At 31.3% G+C, this 18676-nt stretch overlaps 7 protein-coding genes across 7 annotated transcripts; 3 read left to right on the top strand and 4 right to left on the bottom strand.

The window, feature by feature from the left end:
• Positions 1 to 1170: 1170 nt before the first annotated feature.
• celA (cellulase 270-6) lies at positions 1171 to 3418 on the top strand (the record flags this gene model as incomplete). Its single annotated transcript, XM_020576919.1, has 2 exons — positions 1171 to 1231; positions 1308 to 3418. 2 exons carry the CDS (start codon positions 1171 to 1173, stop codon positions 3416 to 3418), a joined length of 2172 nt encoding a protein of 723 aa, XP_020433331.1.
• Positions 3419 to 3748: 330 nt separating this feature from the next.
• Positions 3749 to 5523, top strand: PPL_06051 (uncharacterized protein; the record flags this gene model as incomplete). Its single annotated transcript, XM_020576918.1, has 5 exons — positions 3749 to 3913; positions 4004 to 4254; positions 4320 to 4792; positions 4842 to 5029; positions 5113 to 5523. 5 exons carry the CDS (start codon positions 3749 to 3751, stop codon positions 5521 to 5523), a joined length of 1488 nt encoding a protein of 495 aa, XP_020433330.1.
• A 163-nt stretch (positions 5524 to 5686) lies between these two features.
• tmem120 (uncharacterized protein) lies at positions 5687 to 6790 on the bottom strand (the record flags this gene model as incomplete). Its single annotated transcript, XM_020576917.1, has 4 exons — positions 5687 to 5766; positions 5788 to 5938; positions 6008 to 6189; positions 6481 to 6790. The coding sequence occupies 4 exons, from the start codon at positions 6788 to 6790 to the stop codon at positions 5687 to 5689; spliced, it is 723 nt and encodes a 240-aa protein (XP_020433329.1).
• Positions 6791 to 7845: 1055 nt separating this feature from the next.
• Positions 7846 to 10712, top strand: ragA (Ras-related GTP-binding protein; the record flags this gene model as incomplete). Its single annotated transcript, XM_020576916.1, has 8 exons — positions 7846 to 7857; positions 8117 to 8216; positions 8295 to 8680; positions 8780 to 9193; positions 9502 to 9638; positions 9701 to 9851; positions 9925 to 10342; positions 10411 to 10712. The coding sequence occupies 8 exons, from the start codon at positions 7846 to 7848 to the stop codon at positions 10710 to 10712; spliced, it is 1920 nt and encodes a 639-aa protein (XP_020433328.1).
• Positions 10713 to 10794: 82 nt separating this feature from the next.
• Positions 10795 to 11394, bottom strand: PPL_06048 (uncharacterized protein; the record flags this gene model as incomplete). Its single annotated transcript, XM_020576915.1, has 2 exons — positions 10795 to 10814; positions 11067 to 11394. The coding sequence occupies 2 exons, from the start codon at positions 11392 to 11394 to the stop codon at positions 10795 to 10797; spliced, it is 348 nt and encodes a 115-aa protein (XP_020433327.1).
• Positions 11395 to 11578: 184 nt separating this feature from the next.
• On the bottom strand, positions 11579 to 13750 carry PPL_06047 (uncharacterized protein; the record flags this gene model as incomplete). The annotated part of the gene is made up of 4 exons (XM_020576914.1): positions 11579 to 11611; positions 12143 to 12186; positions 12586 to 13337; positions 13410 to 13750. 4 exons carry the CDS (start codon positions 13748 to 13750, stop codon positions 11579 to 11581), a joined length of 1170 nt encoding a protein of 389 aa, XP_020433326.1.
• An 831-nt stretch (positions 13751 to 14581) lies between these two features.
• On the bottom strand, positions 14582 to 16766 carry cas1 (terpene cyclase/mutase family protein; the record flags this gene model as incomplete). The annotated part of the gene is made up of 2 exons (XM_020576913.1): positions 14582 to 16570; positions 16683 to 16766. 2 exons carry the CDS (start codon positions 16764 to 16766, stop codon positions 14582 to 14584), a joined length of 2073 nt encoding a protein of 690 aa, XP_020433325.1.
• Between the last annotated feature and the right edge of the window lie 1910 nt (positions 16767 to 18676).

Raw genomic sequence — 18676 nt, 5'->3', positions numbered from 1 at the left:
AAAGAGTGAATAAAGAAAAAAGTCAGAATGAAGAATAGTTGGTTGGTTTATCAAATAGTTGGATATCAGAATGAACGTTCATATAAAAGAAAATGTAGTTATACAACTATTAATCATGGACGAAAACGATAGCAACATGTTTTGTTAATCTATTGGAGAAATACTTTGAAAACACTTTTACCTTATAAATGTCAAGTCAATTCTATCTAACAATACTATAAAGTTTACAAAGGTATGTGGGCATTGTTATTACATATTTAGAAACTTTACACTACACAAAGACTCATCATTTTTATAAAAGTTGGTTAATTTATCATAATCTGATCAAACATTGGACGAAATCAATTATCTTAAAAAATAAAATAATATAAAAAAAAGATATCTAAAAAAATGAAAGTCATTGGTTTTTTTTTTTGTTTTTTTAAAAATTGTTAGCAACATAAATTCTCATAGATAGACCAAATTTCAAACCAAATATTAATTTCTTTCTCATTATTTCAATAGAAATCGGGGTGCATATTTAAGTTTAATTTTTAGTAGTTATTTTTTTTTCCTTTCCAAATTTGGGAAAACTACCAATCAATATTTTTAAAATAAAAATTCAAATTTCACTTTTTTTTAATTAATTTTTTTTTATTATGAAAAATAATTAAATAAAAACCTATTCTGTTGAAGTTGAACTGCCTGTAAGGCTTGTCGATAGGGTCAGAAGATCCAAATATTTGGATCTAACTCCAGTTGGTTAACTTCCATTTTGATGGATACCTCATTCTCTAAAAGGCACAATTCCATCAAATTTTTAATTTGACACCTTTGTACCATATCGACCCAACTTTTGTATAAATACTGCTTAAAGCAATCGACAGTAGCCATTCAAATCATTCAAATCAAAATATTTCTTATCTCTATCTAAATAGTTTATTTAAATACTTTTATTTATATAAATTATTATTTCTTTGTGTATATTTATAATTAATAATTATATTTTTGTAAAACCATAAAAAACAAAAAAAAAACTTTTTTTTTTCTCCATTTCTAAACATAAATTATTTCCATATCCATCTTTCAATAATCTTATCATCTATATATATATTATATGTCATATAACAAAAGAGTAATTAAACTAAACCTACCGATTCTTTTTATTAATTTGAAATTGCCGTCATGAATATGAACACTAAATCAATTTCCATTACCATTTTGGTAATGTTTTTATTATCTTCATTCTATGGTAATTTATCAATCTAGTTTCCTAAAAAAATAAAATAAAAATTACTAATTAATTTATTTCCTTTTTTTGTTTTTAGTTCAATCTGCTGAAATAGATTATTGTGATACTTTAAAATATGCTCTTATGTTTTATAAATATAATAGGGCTGGTAAACTACCAGATAATGACGTACCATGGCGTGGTGACTCTGTGTTGGTAGATGGTGCTTTGGCCGGTGGTTATTTCGATGCCGGTGATCATGTCAAGTTTGCTCTTCCAATGGCATATTCTATGACCATGTTGGGTTGGGCATTCCTCTCATATGAATCCAACATTGATTCCTGTGGTCTTACTCAATTGTTCCTCGAGGATATCAAGTATGGTGCCGATTGGTTGATTGCTGCTCACACAGCACCCAACGAATTTGTTGGTCAAGTCGGTGAAGGAAATCTCGATCACTCATGGTGGGGACCACCCGAGCTCTTGAACATGGATCGTCCACTATACAAATTGACTACCTCTGCACCAGGAACTGAAGTTGCTATGGGAGCTGCTTCTGCCCTCGCTGCAGCCTCTATTATCTTTGCAAATTCAGATCCAGCCTACTCTGCCACCTGCTTGTCTCATGCCCAACAACTCTATCAATTTGGTGACAACTACCGTGGAAAATACTCTGATTCCATTCCAGATGCTGCCATGTTCTACAATTCATCTGGTTACTCCGACGATATTGTGTGGGGTACTATCTGGCTCTACAAAGCTACTGGAGACGCTACCTATTTAAATAGAGCCAAAGCTGACTACGCTGCATACCAAATCAACTATATGGCTCCAGGAAATTCTCACGATTGGGATAACAAAGCTCCAGGTTGTACAATTCTAATGGCAAAGATTACCGGTGCCGCTAACTTCCAGAATGACGCAGAAACATTCTTGAACTCATGGTTACAAGGTGGATCTGTAAAATATACTCCCGGTGGATTGGCTTGGCTTCGCCAATGGGGACCAACTCGTTATGCCGCCACAACAGCTTTCTTGGCTGCCGTCTATGGTGGTGATAAATATCTTGCCTTCACCCAAAGTCAAATCGGTTACATGCTTGGTAACAATCCAAATCAACAGTCATTTGTAGTTGGTATAGGTCCCAATGCTCCTATCGATCCACATCATCGTGCTGCACATCACTCTTTAACCAACGATATTAACAATCCGGTTCACAACCTCTATCTCCTCAAAGGAGCACTTGTTGGTGGTCCAGCTAATGATGATACCTACACTGATGACCGTACCAACTACATTACAAATGAAGTTGCATGTGATTACAATGCTGGTTTTGTTGGTGCTTTGGCTGCTCTCGTAAACCCAAGCTCAACACCAACACCAACTCAAACTCCAACTCAAACTCCAACTCAAACTCCAACTGAGACTCCAACTCAAACTCCAACTGAGACACCAACCGAGACTCCAACACAAACACCAACCGAGACTCCAACCCAAACCCCTACTGAGACTCCAACCGAGACTCCAACAGAGACTCCAACCGAGACTCCAACTGAGACTCCAACCCAAACTCCAACTGAGACTCCAACCCAAACTCCAACTGAGACTCCAACTCAAACTCCAACCGAGACTCCAACCGAGACTCCAACTCAAACACCAACCGAGACTCCAACTGAGACTCCAACTCAAACTCCAACTGAGACTCCAACTGAGACACCAACTGAGACTCCAACTGAGACTCCAACCGAGACTCCAACTGAGACTCCAACTCAAACTCCAACTGACACACCAACTCAAACTCCAACTGAGACTCCAACTCAAACTCCAACTGAAACTCCAACCCAAACCCCTACCGAGTCTCCAACTGACACACCAACTCAGACACCAACTCAAACACCAACTCAACCATCTGGATCTTGTCAAGGAAAGATTTCTCAGAACGTTGTATCTACATGGTTGAACAATGGCGTACAATATAAGCTTGTAAATGTGGAAATTACAAACATTGGTACATCCAAGATTAACTCTCTTCAGTTCAACTTGGATCCAAAGATTCAACAGATTTGGGGTGTTACGAACACTGGAGATGTCACCTACACTCTTCCAGACTACCAAGTTGGTTTGAGAGTCGGAGAAACCTTTGTATTTGGATATATCATACAAACAACAATCAACGTTGAATACTCGAATGACCAATACACATGTTAGACTGGTTTTATTTTTACCGAATTAATCCAACAAAAAAAAAAAAAAAAAAAAAACTAAAATAATAAAATCTATAATTTTATTCACATGCAATAAATATATATAATATTAAAAGTTGATTATGATGATAATATTCGAATCATTTCTATTCCCTTTGACTGTATAAGATTAAAACTATTTTGAACACATAATTCTTAGTTTTTCATGAGTCAGTCAGATTCAAAAAAAAAAAAACAAAACAATATAAATAATGAACACAATGAAAAAAAAAAAAAAATTATAAAATTTTATAATTCTTTTTTTTTTTTTGAATACAAAGATAATTAATTTAATATGACGGAACCAGTAGTTTTATATGTTTATGATCTATCTAATGGATTAGCTAAACAACTATCAATGGCGTTTATAGGCAAGCAAATCGATCATATCTATCATACAAGTATTGTAGTTTATGGTAGAGAATATTTCTTTGGTGGTGGTATACAATCTCTTCCACCAGTACGTAATATTATTTTTTATTGTTTTGGTTTGGTTGTTGTTGTTGTTGTTGTTGTTTGTTAATAAACTATTATATTACTTTTTAAATAGGGTATGACACCATATGGTGCACCAATAGAAAAAGTTGAACTTGGAAAGACAAATGTACCAAGAGAAGTGTTTGTAGATTACTTGGATGGATTGAAACAAAGATTCGGAATGGCAAACTATCATCTTCTTGATAATAATTGTAATCATTTCACCAACCAACTCTCCCAATTTCTACTGAATGTCGACATACCAAAGAAAATCACCGATTTGCCAGCTGAATTCCTAAATACACCTCTTGGAATGATGTTACAGTATGTCTTTGTTCATATCATATAAATATGGTATCATATTTTACTAACTAACATCTTTATACCAGACCAATGATAAACGGATTCTTTAATCAAAATAACAATGCAATGAATAGCAATGCTATGGGTAATCCATTATTGAATATGATGAACAATAACAATAACAATATGATGAGTCCATTTTCAATGTTTAATGGTGGTGGTGGTGGATTTGGAGGTGCAGTGAATCAACCAACCACAACTAGTTCAACAACAACGACATCATCGACTATACACCCGAAATCAGATTATAGACATGTTCATTCAAAGATAATCTCTAAAATACCACTTATAATGAACTACAAGGCAGTTCTCTTTGAAAAGGGTGATATAGAGCCAGTTGCTACTAAACTCACCGAATTTGTAAAGAATGTACCTGCAATCGATTTCGAAGAGTATCAAAAGAAGATTCAAACAATTCAACCAATCTTGAAATCAAATGATACCAATATAGCAATTCCAATTGATCTTATTAAATACTTTGGTAAGCTAATAGAAATCGGTTAATCAAAGATACTTCTATTTCTAATTATTTATTTTTTTCTAAATAGAAAACCTAACAAATCAACTCCCGGAAACCAATATCTTCCCTGTTTTGGAACTCATTCGATTCCTCATGTTAAAGAAACAATCATTTGAATACTTTACCAATACATCCAACCCTTTCATATCAATCTTTATCAATAGAATATTGATAAGTAATCTTTCAAAGTCATCGGAATTGATAGCATATCGTTTGGTAAGTTTATTAAATAATATTCAATTTTCATTACTCAAATATTATTATTATTAACTAGCTTTTTTTTAAACCTAATCATTCAGATTGCAAATTGTTTCTCATCTAAACAAGGTATAGACTATCTACTAAAGTCACATTTAGATGCCACCATTGAATGTACTACCAAAGGTCTACACTCGAATGATAAAGTATTAAAGAGAGCGGTTTCAACGGTTGCCTATAATCTCTCTATATTCCTCAATCCAAAACAACACGATGATCAAATCATTTCGTTGGTCTCTGCGATTCAACATACTCTTGATTCCAACCCACTCTCTGAAGATCCAGAAATTGACTTCCGACTTCTCATGGCACTGGGTACATTAGTCTATTGCTCCGATAGTGCCACAGACATTGTTAGCTCTCTCGAATTAAACTACGACAAATATAATCAATCGGTTGAAAAGAATCAAAATTTAATCAAAGAGATAAAACTATTATTATCAACAAACTAACACTTTTAACAAACAATCAACTAATTAAATAAAATAAAATGTATACTATCTTATTTTTGTTTTATATTTTTTTTTATATATTTGTATATTTTTATATATATAACTACATCATATTGATAGTGTTCTTTATTTTTGATTTGTTTGTTTGTTTATTTCAACATATTTACTTTTCTTTTTCTTTTTCTTTTCTATTTGATAATTTTGCGTAATATGTGCTACAGGTTGTATAAAAGTTACCAACACCTAAAATAATAAATATGATACCACAAGCGATGACTTGCCACTCGACGATTCCTTCGTGATTGAATGCATAAACCAAGAATGTAACTCCATTATATACTTCAAATGCTTGTACAAATGCCAAGAATGGTAATAAGAAGAATGCATTTGGTGTCCATCCCGGATCACTTATCATCTATAATAATAATAATATTAAAATGATCATTAATATTCAGGTATAAACTTGAATGAAGTGCGAACTTACATTTTCACCGGTTACATCCATGATGGTTGCTTTGCCCATTGCTGTTAATTTGTAGAGTTGACCTTGTTGATAACGATTGGTGAGAATTTGTACTAGACCTTGTACACCAGAGATATAGGTCATTTGGGGGAGGAAATGCGCGAATGACTCTGAGAATGGCCAGAGTAGGTTGGTAAGTGAGCCTGCAATCGAGAGATAGTGATGTATGATCCACCATGGACGAATAGAACTACCGTTCACCAACAATATATTCTCACGCAGCGCCAGTGTAACATAGTAGTAGAGCAGCCAGATCTGCCAAGAGGTAGTGACGAACGAGCTGTGTGGGAAGAGCAGTAGCAACACAACGAACAGCAAGAACTGTGGATTCGTCTTGAATTTGAACTTTTCATATTCGGTTTTCAAACGGAAACGCTCTCCTTCACGGTAGTGCTTCACATTGACCTGACCGAGAAACAAACGTACAAACATACCACCTGTTTCCGGTGTGAATGTCTTTTTCGATTGTTTGATATTGGAACGCAACGACTGCAGCTGTGACGTCAGCTCTGCGGTCTCTGCTGACTTGGGCAGCGAAGAAAGACGCGCAGACAGACGCGATGACTCCTTGTCTTGTTTATCTAAGGTTCCACAGATCTCATCGAGGTGTCTGAAACCAGCATTGATTTGCTCCTTGAAGCTATATCCTTTCTCTTTGATCGAAGATTGACTCTTTTCAAACTCTTGAATCTCCTTTCGGATCTCTAACAATTCTTTTTCATTCTTACTCATAATAGAATCCATTTATTCTATTACCAAATACCACCTAACACTACTATTCTATTAAATTTAAAAATAAATGATTTAAAATCTGCTATTATCTTTTCTTATCTATCTCTATGTATTTAAATGTAATAGATTAACAAATTTTAATGTTTATATTTTTTTTATCTTGATGATGATGATGATTTGATGATGTTGTTAATGTTAGTTGAATGGGAAATGGTGTTATTGTTTATTATGGTGATAAAAACAAAACAAGTAATTTCAATAATAAAGATATTAAAAAAAAATTTTTAATTATATTTTCAGTGAGTGGTGGAAAAATCGGATGATTAGTTGTGTTTAAAAGTCAAAAAAAAAGTTATTGTTTAAATATTTAATTTATTGACCTTTATTTGTTTTATTATTATTATTAATTCTATTGATAAAAAATACTATTTTTTTTGTTTTGTTTCTGGTTTTTATAAATATTTTAAGGCTCTGACTGTTTTCCCATGGTTTGATTTTATACTGTTTTTGTCTTTTTTTTTTTTTTAATTCAAAGTTTATTTTTAATTTTATTTTGACTTTTCACAGTTGAAAATATCTATTATTCGGTGTTTTTACTTAATTGGTGCATCAAAAAAAAAAAAAAAAAACTGATAAATTTGTGTATAATTGATATAAACTGTCTTTTATGACCAATTTAATCAGGAAATCAAATAAAAAAGATTCAACCAACCAAACACAAAAAAAAAAAAAAAAAAAAAAAAGGTATGAACGTTCAAACAAAATAAAAGATAATCGGTGAAGTTTTCTCTATTTATTTTTTTGAAATTATCATTAATTAGTGAATTTGAGCTGAAAATAATGATACAAACAAATAAATAATAGACTGGTAGAGATTCTTGTTCCAAAACTTCCATTGTTCTTTTTTTTTAAAAAAAATAAATAAATAAAAAAAAATCAAAAATTTTAAATAAAAAAATTTTGAAAGAAAAATCGATTCCATTTTATTTTTTTTTGATTATCACTTTATTTATTAAAACTAAATATATTATTATTTACTATAGTTAGTTTATCAAATCAATAATAAAATGAAGAGAAAGGTAATATCTAATATTAGAAATAAATAATATACATTTAAAGATAATCGAATCGAGAGAAGATTCTCAAAAAGAATGAACAAAATAGTTCATTTTAGCTTCATAATAAATAGTTTTAAGTTAGAATCATCACCAACACAACAACAATGATGATAATAATAATAAATAAAAATAATAGAAACATTGATTTCCAATAGAGATATAGATAAAGAAAAGTAAACATTTCATTAATATAAATGTCATCGTTATTACTATTTTATAGGTATTGTTGATGGGCAGAAGTGAGTCTGGAAAGACTTCAATGAGATCTATTATCTTTGCCAATTATATAGCTAGAGATACTATGCGTTTAGGTGTTACAAGTATGTTAATAATCAATCTATAGTTACTAAATTAATGATTATTAATAGCGGCATTGTTGATCATTTGAATATTATTAGTCGACGTTGAACATAGTCATGTCAGATTCCTTGGTAATTTGGTATTGAATCTCTGGGATTGTGGAGGACAAGAAGGTTTTGTAGAGAGTTACTTAACCACACAGAGAGATCACATCTTTAGAAACGTCGAGGTGTTGATCTACGTCTTTGATATCGAGAGTCGTGAACACCAGAAGGATCTCAAGAACTTCAAGTCATGTCTCGAAGCCATCAAACAAAACTCGAACGACGCCAAGATCTTCTGTCTCATTCACAAGATGGATTTGGTACCAGAGGACCAACGTGATTCACTCTTCAAACAACGTGAAGCTGAACTCAAACAACTCTCACTCCCACTCAAAGTAACATGCTTCAGAACTTCCATTTGGGATGAAACTCTCTACAAGGTTAGTAGTTTCTGTAATAATTGTTTTATTTGATTATTCATCATTAACATTAACCTTTACTTTGTATTTATATTCATATTTATATTCATATTTATATAGGCATGGTCATCAATTGTATATTCATTGATTCCAAACGTCAAGGTTTTGGAACACCATTTGGATAAGTTTTGTAAGATTTGTGAAGCCGATGAAGTTGTGCTGTTTGAGAAGGCAACATTCTTGGTGATTTCACACTCCGATCGTAAGCAACACAATGATGTTCATCGTTTCGAAAAGATCAGTACAATCATCAAACAATTCTTTTTGAGTTGTTCTAAATCACAAGCCAACTTCCAAGCAATGGAAGTTAGAAACTCAAACTTTGCCGCTTTCATTGATGCCTTTACCTCCAACACATATATCATGGTCATCATGTCAGATCCAACCATCGAGTCATCTGCAACCCTCTTGAACATCCAAGTTGCCAAATCTCACTTTGAAAAGTTTATTCAACAAAACAGTACCTCCTCTGTTGTTTAAAAAAAAAAAAAAAAACTTTTAACTTTAAACTTTTAGCGAAACAAAAAAAAAATACAGTACAAATCCCAACCAAATCAATAACAGTTATACATATGTCATAATAATTATATTATAAAATTTATTTTGTAAGAATAAAATAAGATGCATTATTATTTTATTTTTAAAACTCTTTTTCTTTTGAACTTCTATTTTTTATAATTAATTATTGATTTTTTTGACATTTTTTTTGACATTTTTTTTTTTTTATGGTCATCTGTGGTCACAAACAATCTTGTTTAATTAAAGATTTTTTTTGTATATAGTTTGTAAAATCTGTAATATTATATTTATTAGTTAAAACAAAAACCATGGAGCTAAGAGAGAATTTCACAATTGGATATTACATGTCTGTGTCAAAGTTGGAGAAAATGAAATGGAATCAATTTGTACAACTAGCATGGTAAGAAATAGTTTATCGACACAAGTGCTTGATCAATGCAAACTAACACTATACTATAAAAGGGATAAATATAAAATAAAATGTATTCCAATAGATTTAGAAACAAATAATCTACCATCAGTATGCCCATATGATGTTGTCATTCATAAATTTACTGATGAATTGTCAGATCCAAACGATAATGAAAATACTAAAACTATTATTTCAATTGAAGTAACTATCTGTCTATCTATTTATTTATTTAATTGAGTATATATTAACAAATCGATTTCATTTTTTTGTTTAGAATATTTTAAAGAAATATCCAAGTTTGGTGGAAGTCGATCCACTACAATGTCAAAAACCAGTATTGGATAGAGTTACTCTGAGTAACTTGCTCGATAAACTCAATCAGTTGCCAGCTAATTTCAATGTTAAATGCCCATCATTTGTGGTGATCAATGAGGAGCAAGCCGATTACAGTGAACAGCTTAAAAGCATAAGATTCCCAATAGTATGCAAGACTGTACAGGCTTGCGGATCAGAAGAATCTCATCAAATGGCAATCTTTTTCGACGAGCCATCTCTCAGACAATCGAAATTCAAACCACCCATGTTAATACAAGAATATATCAACCACAATGCAATCATCTACAAAGTGTTTGTAGTAGGCGACTATCTGAATGTTGTCCATAGAAAATCATTAAGAAATATGAATTCAAATGGTAATTAAAAAAAATAATGATTATTAATTAAATTCAACTTTTACTAATAAATAATAATTTATATATAGAGAGTGAAGCATTATATTTTGATAGTCAACAGCCATTACCAGCTACATTATTACCAGAGAAACCATATGATGAATCAATGGTTGAAATACCACCAAGAGATACTTTGGTTGCGATATCCAAACAGATTCAAAAGGATCTTGGACTTACATTGTTTGGATTCGATGTGATTACCGACATTTCCACAAAGAAATCTGCGATCGTCGATTTAAATTATTTCCCAGGATACATTGGTATTCCAGATTTTAATTCCATACTTTTAGATCATATTTTAAATGTATATAAAGAAAAGAAACAACATTAAAATAATAAAATAGTAGTAGTGATTTAAATAAATAAATAAATAGTCGGTTGTTTATTTAATTTAATAAATAAAATTTAAATTATTAAAGTGTTTGATAAGTATCTAAAAAAGTAGATACTTGTGTATAATAACTCTTAATCATATCCAATTCTACAATGACACCCATCAGATATCCTTTGAGGCTATCAATCAGGTCGATAAAAGATTGGTAGGCACAAATATTATTTGTTACAATATTTTTAGTTTTACTGTCCCTCACAAGTACAGATGGAATCACTGAATCAATTTTTAGAAAAGAAAAAAAAATATTAATTGTTTGTAATATTGTTGTTTTATCTTTTATTAAATACATACTTGGCGCCAATGTTACATTATAAATTACCATTCCAATACTATTTCTATTGGGATTCTTCTTTTTTGTGAAACGACTATTTGATAAATTACTTTTCTTTTGATTTTGAATGTTATTGTTGTCGGAATTTAAAAAAGGTTGTTTGGATTGACCTTTCTTTGTATGATTTATAGAGTAAGTCTCTTTTATATAATTAATTTTCTTATTAAAATCCATAATAGTAATATCGCACATAATAAAAAGCTTTCTGATGGATGCTTCCACCGAATAGTCAGACTTTTGATTCATCTTTATGATTTCCTCAAGTATTCTTTTAAGTTCTAATGACATTTTTTAATAGAAATATATAAATAAATAAAAATTTTTAAGATATTTAAATAATTAAAAACAATGAATTGAATTTGAATTGAACACAAATACTATTTATAAAAAGTGTTGTTTTAAAAAAAAACAAAGATGTTATTATTAGAGCTTAATCTGATTTTTTGAGATTAAAGGTAATAGAGTTGCAAAACTATGTGCAATGTGAAAAGTAATATAATACAACCTATTTTTAAATAAATGATTGTTTAATATTTATAAAGGTACAAAAATTATATGTTTAGATGATTTTAAAACAACAAAGAATGATAATTCAATAACAAAAGCTGTGAAACTTTTAAATAACATGAATTCAATTTCTATTATTAATTAATTCATTATTTGATTGTTTGTTCTAACAGATTTCATTCTTTAGATCACATTTAGGTGTGTGGTGGTTAGTGAGTGTGGTTTGATTATGACATCAATGTGAGTAGTTATTAATACAACAAACACAATCACCTTTAAATTTTAATTGTCTTTTGTCAAAGTAGAGCATACTGGTGTAGAATATTTTTGTGAAATCTTTCAAAGAGGGTAAAATAACATCACGTGTCTCATAATTTGGTGATTGAAATTAAAATAAACAGTTTTTATTTAAAAATATTGTTACCACACTTTTGAAAATATTTGTTTTTTTTTTATGTTTATAATAATGATAATACATTAAAAAAAAAATTATAATCAAATATAAAACAGAAAAACGTTAATCAAATACAACAACAATGTAATATTCATTGTAGAGAGATGAGGTGTCACCTGCTGTTTAAATAATATTAATTGTTTTTTTTATTTTAAAATTTTGATTTATATGGATGTTGGTGGTTTTTTTTATCATAATGGTATGTATGTTATTATTATTATTATTATTATTTTAATTATTATTGTTGTTCATGTTCACCATTTCTTGTGGTGGTGGTGATGATGATTGGAAGTTGGGAGATCTCATGTTGTTGTTATCATTTCTATTGTTTCTATTGGCAGTTGAGATATCGTCTTCATCATTTTGTTTCGAATAGATCAGTGCAAAAATGAAACCAGGCACCCATATCGCAGCGATCAAAATCTCTGAAAAGATGATTTTGTTTACGTTGGAAATGATATCGCCACAGTAGTCGTCCCTGATCTTCTTTACAGAATCATATATATACTTGCAGTTACCAATCTGTATCAGTTTAGGAAGCGATGTAATTGCTTTGATAGAATCTTTATCAAACAGTGCATCAAATTGGGGAATCACTTCAATTGGTAGCTGTGCTCTGAGCGCAGCAATTCTTAGAGTTGCAATATTTTCCATTGTATAGGTCTGTTGTAGATACTCTTGAGTGTAAGTATTGAGCAGTTCGAGCAGTTTATTAACATTGGCCTGTGCATAGTCGACTGCAGCAATACTCTCTGGTGAGGAAGTACAATTCAACCAATTGGACATCCATACAGATGGTTGGTGTGTATTGACATATTGATTGAGATTGGAACACAAGTCGTCGGAACCAGCAGAGAGAGGAAGATGTAAACCAAGACCGAGAAGAGAGACACATATGGTTAACAATGCCATTTGGGTAAGAAACATAAATGACCAAGACTTTCCATTAACAACACCAAATACACCACATCCACATGCAAGAATCGCAATGATGTATCCCATAGTAATAATGGTTTCTCTCAAGGTATTCAAGTTGGATTCACAGATTCTAGCCTTTCTTGATGATTGATAAGCATCGCTAACCTCTGATACCAGAGCATTCAAATTGTCAACAACAGAGCCTGCATTATCAACTGAACCAGCCAAACCTCCCTTTACAAAATATACAACATCTCTTGCTTCCTTTGTTGATTTTTCAATTGTAGAGAAAAATCCATTCACCTCTTTACTAACTAAACTATTTGATGTCAATCCTAATATGGCTCCAACCCTAATTTTTTATAAAGATAACATTAATATTAATGTTTTCACTATTTCAAATATTTGTTGTTTTTCAACTTACAAAGTAGTTACAATAATTAAAAATAAGAAAAATTTTACTAGTCTAAGACAAGCAGGAGATTTATAAGATTTAGGATACTTATATTCGAAATCCAACATAGAGTTGGTATCAAAAGTGGCAACGTCGTCAAATACAACACCTGGTGGAAGCTCTGGTTCCTTTGGAGCTTTGGTACAACTGATGTAACTTCTCATGACCATGACAATACATCCAACTATTAACACAACTACAGCAGTAATTATACCTGGAAAACTTAAAACTATTAAAGACTCTACATAGTTCTTATTATCCAAATTGAATTCACTCGATACTTTTTGTCTAGCCAAATTATATCTTGGCATATTTTTAGTAAATGAATCAAAAATATCATTTTCTTTAAGTGTTTGTTAGAAAAAATTAGAATAGTAATTATTTATTTTATTTTCAACAATACCTTTTGCATCTACATATATTAAATTTAAACTAATATAAATTAATAATATATATATTAGATTTTTAGTTTTCCAAATCATTTTCTATATATTTCTTTTTAAAAAAAAAATATATTTTCTTTTCTCTCTTTATCTAAATAAATGAATAAAATAAATATAGATTCAAAAATGAATAAAAATATATGTTTATAAATTAAATAACAAAAATCAATAAAAGGTAGTATCTATTTAAAGATATTTAATTAAAAAATTATAATTTAATATATATTATATTAAAATAAATAAATATTGACATACTGATGGGTATGGAGTAAAAAGGATCATTTAATCTAAAAATTAAAGAATAATCCAATTGATAGTAATAATCAATGAATCTTAAAGAAGTAATAATGATTTTTGAACTATCTAATATCCAATTGTTGTTATTGGTGTGGGTATCCAATGTCATTTTCTCATTGAATAAAAGATAATCATTCTTTCTATTTTGATGATGTAACAGAACACTTTTTTAATATTTCTCTTTAATTTGTGCTATCATTTTTTTAATTTAAAAATAAAATAATAATAATTTATGATGTGTGTGTGTGTGTGATTTTTAATTATATGATTTATTAAATATAAAAATAATAACAATACAAATAAAGAATAACAGATTTTAAACAACAAATATTATTTATTCTTTTTTTTAAAAAAATAAATAAAATAATAATTTTAGATCATTTTATTTTATTTTTTTTTGATTTAAATTTTAGATTTTAAGTAGATATTGTTGTATCTTGAAATTGCCCAAAGTGGGAAGATATTCTTGTAATTCGAATAACTGATCATACAATTGAAATTAAATACACCGATGATTGATTCTTGTGGGAAGTCACCGTTTGGATACTGCTTGGAGATCAAATATTTGATACCACGCTCTATTGGTTCACGATCTGGATACTTGGCTGCCATCAACGAGAGTAATGCCCAACCGGTGTTGACTATCTGTGATTGCTCGTGTTGTACGTAGTTCTTGGTGACGTTGGAACGGAACGACTCTCCCCAACCACCGTCCTCACGCTGCTTGGAAATGAGGAATTTGCATGCTTTCACTAGGTGTGGTGAGTTGAGTGGTTCACCGCTTGCAACCAAACCTTCAACACCGAACCATGTACCATAGGTGAAGCAGATACCCCATGATCCAAGCCATGAACCATCGTCCCTCTGAATCGACTTGATGAATTTGATACCACGATCAATAGAACGACGAATCTCACGGGCGCGAGGGTGCTCCGGTGCATGCTTCAAGAATGATGACATTGCTTGGATACAAGCGGCAGAGCATTCAACATAACTATAGTCAATCATGATGTTTTGGAAGACTTCAGATGGGTTGAACAACTCCAACCAATTTGGTCCACGTTTGTTCTCGTAGGATGCCCATCCACCATCGCTGTTTTGAAGTGAGAGAATCACGTTTACACCCTCGGCTACACGATCCAACGAGATTGGAACGATGTTTGGAAGTGAACGGAGGGCGAGTGCTGCTTTGATTCCCTCGGCTGTGCAGTCAGAAATTGGCCAACCGTGATCCACTGTTGAGAATGGCCATGCTCCTTTGGAGATATGACGGAAATAACCGTCGGGTGCATTGTCAGGCACCTGTGTGATGTCGAGATAATGATTGGCCATACGCATTGCCTCTGGGAATTGATGCGAGATTCCCGACTCTACGAATGCCTGGATAGTGAATGCAGTGTCCCACAGTTGTGAACCGTTGTATCCCTGCATTTTCATTCCGTCCGATGCTAACCAAAGATAATCATAGAGACGATCGGCATGCTTGAAGAAATTGGGTGATTGTCCTTCACGATCCCATACCACCAACATATTCAATGTCTTGTTGACCGGTCCGATATCTATGTACTTGGTTTGTTCATCTTCGAAACGAATGTGATCGAATGTGAAATCGATTGCTTTATCACGCAACCATTTGGAATGCATACGTTCGTAGAGATTAAGCGCACCGTTGACACTCTTCAACAAGTAAGAGTGTGGTGCGTACATGTCCAACTTGTTGATATGATCGCGTTGAGCTGGCCAATTGATTTCAGAGTAGGGTGTGACGTAGAGTTCTTTACGGAGCTCACGAATCAAAGGGGTTTCTGCAGCTGTTGTACGACGTGCGTATAAATAAGACATTGGGAGGTATACCATACGGCAATGGCACCACCAACGACCCGGACAAATGGGAACGGAATAAGGGAGCAACCAAAATTCAATGGGGATTGGATTCAAGCCATCCCAGGAATAGACGTTGAGTGTTGCTAACCAGAACTTACCCCACGATGGAATACCGGTTGCACCACCGTTGTCGCGAAGGAACTTTCTGGCACGCTCTACACCTGGGTGATCAACTGGCAATCCGAGAAGACGCAGCGAGACATACTGAAGAGCGGTACCAAAGATGTCGGAATGTGCTTCAATGTGCAATCCCCAACCGCCATCCTTTGGATTCTGACGGTTCAAGAGATAACGGATGATCTCTTGTACGTGTGGTTCTGGTAGCTTGTAGCCAGTGACATAACAAGTGATGACGAGACCTGGCAACAAAAACATCGGTCCACCATAGTCACCTGCCCAATGACCATCTTCAGTTTGAACCTGTGTAAAATATTGAACAGCTTTGGTAATTGATTCCTGTGGTGATTTTGCTGGTGTCATATTACAACCTTTTGGACAGAATGTACCCTAAGTAATTAATAATTAATTTAATTTAGTTTATTAGTTGTTGTTGTTGTTCTATTTCTATCTTTTGCTTCAAACAAATACATACAGGCTCCTGAAGATTTAGGAGATGTACATCCACTGGCTTTGGGTTTGGATTGACCTCTTTTGAGTATCTCCAAGTTTGTCTACCACGATCAACATCAAGTGTCCAAGACATGATTAATTATTGTTTGTATTGAATTTTAAATGTTGATATAAATGTAAGTATTTGTAACAAATCGAGGATTAACTAACTTGTTGTCTAAACAATACACTAAATATATGTAGATATTTAAAAAAGAGTGTAAAGTAATGAGTGAGGTGTGATGTTATTTGTGAAGATGTGTAGTTTATTATTTATTTTTACAAAATTGGTTCATCATTTATCTTGAACATTAATAAAATTATCAAAAAAAAAAAAAAAAATCGTAAAAAAAAAAATAGATTTTAATAAAATTATGCATGTTTTTGTTAATGAAATGACCATGATCACGCCGCACTCTCTTTTCAATTTATTTTGTTCATATTGCAACACTCCGTCACTTACTTTAATTTCAGTCCATTCCTAATATAGACAAAGAAATCAACTAGTTGATTGACAAGTAAGAAAAGAAGTAACGAAGTTTAAACCCCGTTTTTTTAAAAAAAAAATACTATGAAATATTAATAGTTATATTTGCAAATAAAATGATCAAATAAATCAATTTATTTTCAACACACATTATTAAAATTTTATCATTTGTTTTTTGTCAATAAAATAGTTATAGTAGTAAAAGATTTAAAAAAAAAGGTAGAGAGTTATTTTATCGAATAGATGATGAAATTAAAAATAAATTCAATCCCAATATCACTATTACTGCTATTACTGCTGCTAAACTATTGTTTTGCTACACCGAGTATAAATCAAAGACATTTACATGGAGAAAAGAAAAATGTTGACTATTCATCATCTTCATCGTCATCAAGTAAACTTTGTCCTTGTTTTCCTGGTTGTAAGTTATACAAAGTAGCTTTAAAAAAAAAATTATTATTATAATAATAATATTGAACCTGGAATTGTTTGTTAGGTGTATTTGGATATGGTGGGGATCAATGTAGAGTAAAACTACCCGAGAAAAGTATAACAATAATTCAGAGTTTGATATGTCCAATTTACTGTTATTTCAATAGTGGAACACAACAAGTGACAACAACCAATAAGGTAAATGTCAATGTGGCGCCTTTTCGACAAGATAAAAATCAACATCAACAAAAACAAAATCGAAAATAGGATTTGGACCAATAAAATAAAGAGAGAAATTTGCAATCTTCAAAATGATAAAGTTTTTAACAACTTTAAGAGAGATGGATTATTTTATTGTAAAATTTTTCAAAAATTTGCTAACCAGTGTTGAACTTTTTGTGATGAAAAAAATTGTTACCACAAAACCGGTTTGGGTGGTCACCTTTGGTTTATTTTTTTTGATCGAAAAATAGCAAATTTTTTTAAAATGCATTGATTTTGTAAAACAAAAATATCTATGTCAAACAGTTTTCATAAAAATTTTATGGTCATCTATTTTAAAATCTTTCTTGCAAAATGCTACCACAACCACATCTTGTGTAAATTTATCATCAGAAAAATTGTGAAAAGCCTACCACCAAACTATTAATAAAAAATTGTTTAGCTGTTGAGGAAAACAAACACCATAGCCCTTTTGTGTCTATCAATACCACAAACAAGAAAAAAATAGAAAATAAAAATAAACAAAATACACTCAACATACAGAAACTCTACTTTGAGAGGTGTGAGATTTGAATCCAGTTCAATCCATTCAATTTTACAATAGTCAACACATTGTTATTATTTATTATTTGTAATATTATATTTGTATTATATCCTTATTATTAGATTTATTATATTTTTGCAGTGTAAATAAATTAACAAATAAAATATTGTAGTAGTATTAGATTATTTTACCAATATCATAAAAAAAATAAAATATGGAAAATAAATCATACCATTGAAATGTCTGGAGTAGATTCAGAAAATGTCAAGATTAAAAAATCAAAGTCACAGAGAGAGTTGAGAAAGTCGGTCACTCTGAC

The sequence above is a fragment of the Heterostelium album genome (genome assembly GCF_000004825.1).
Source record: "Heterostelium album PN500 unplaced genomic scaffold PPL_contig13, whole genome shotgun sequence".
Classification (NCBI taxonomy): Eukaryota; Evosea; class Eumycetozoa; order Acytosteliales; family Acytosteliaceae; genus Heterostelium; species Heterostelium album.
The sequence above is the reverse complement of the archived record's forward strand: the minus strand, read 5'-3'. Positions and strand labels throughout refer to the sequence as shown.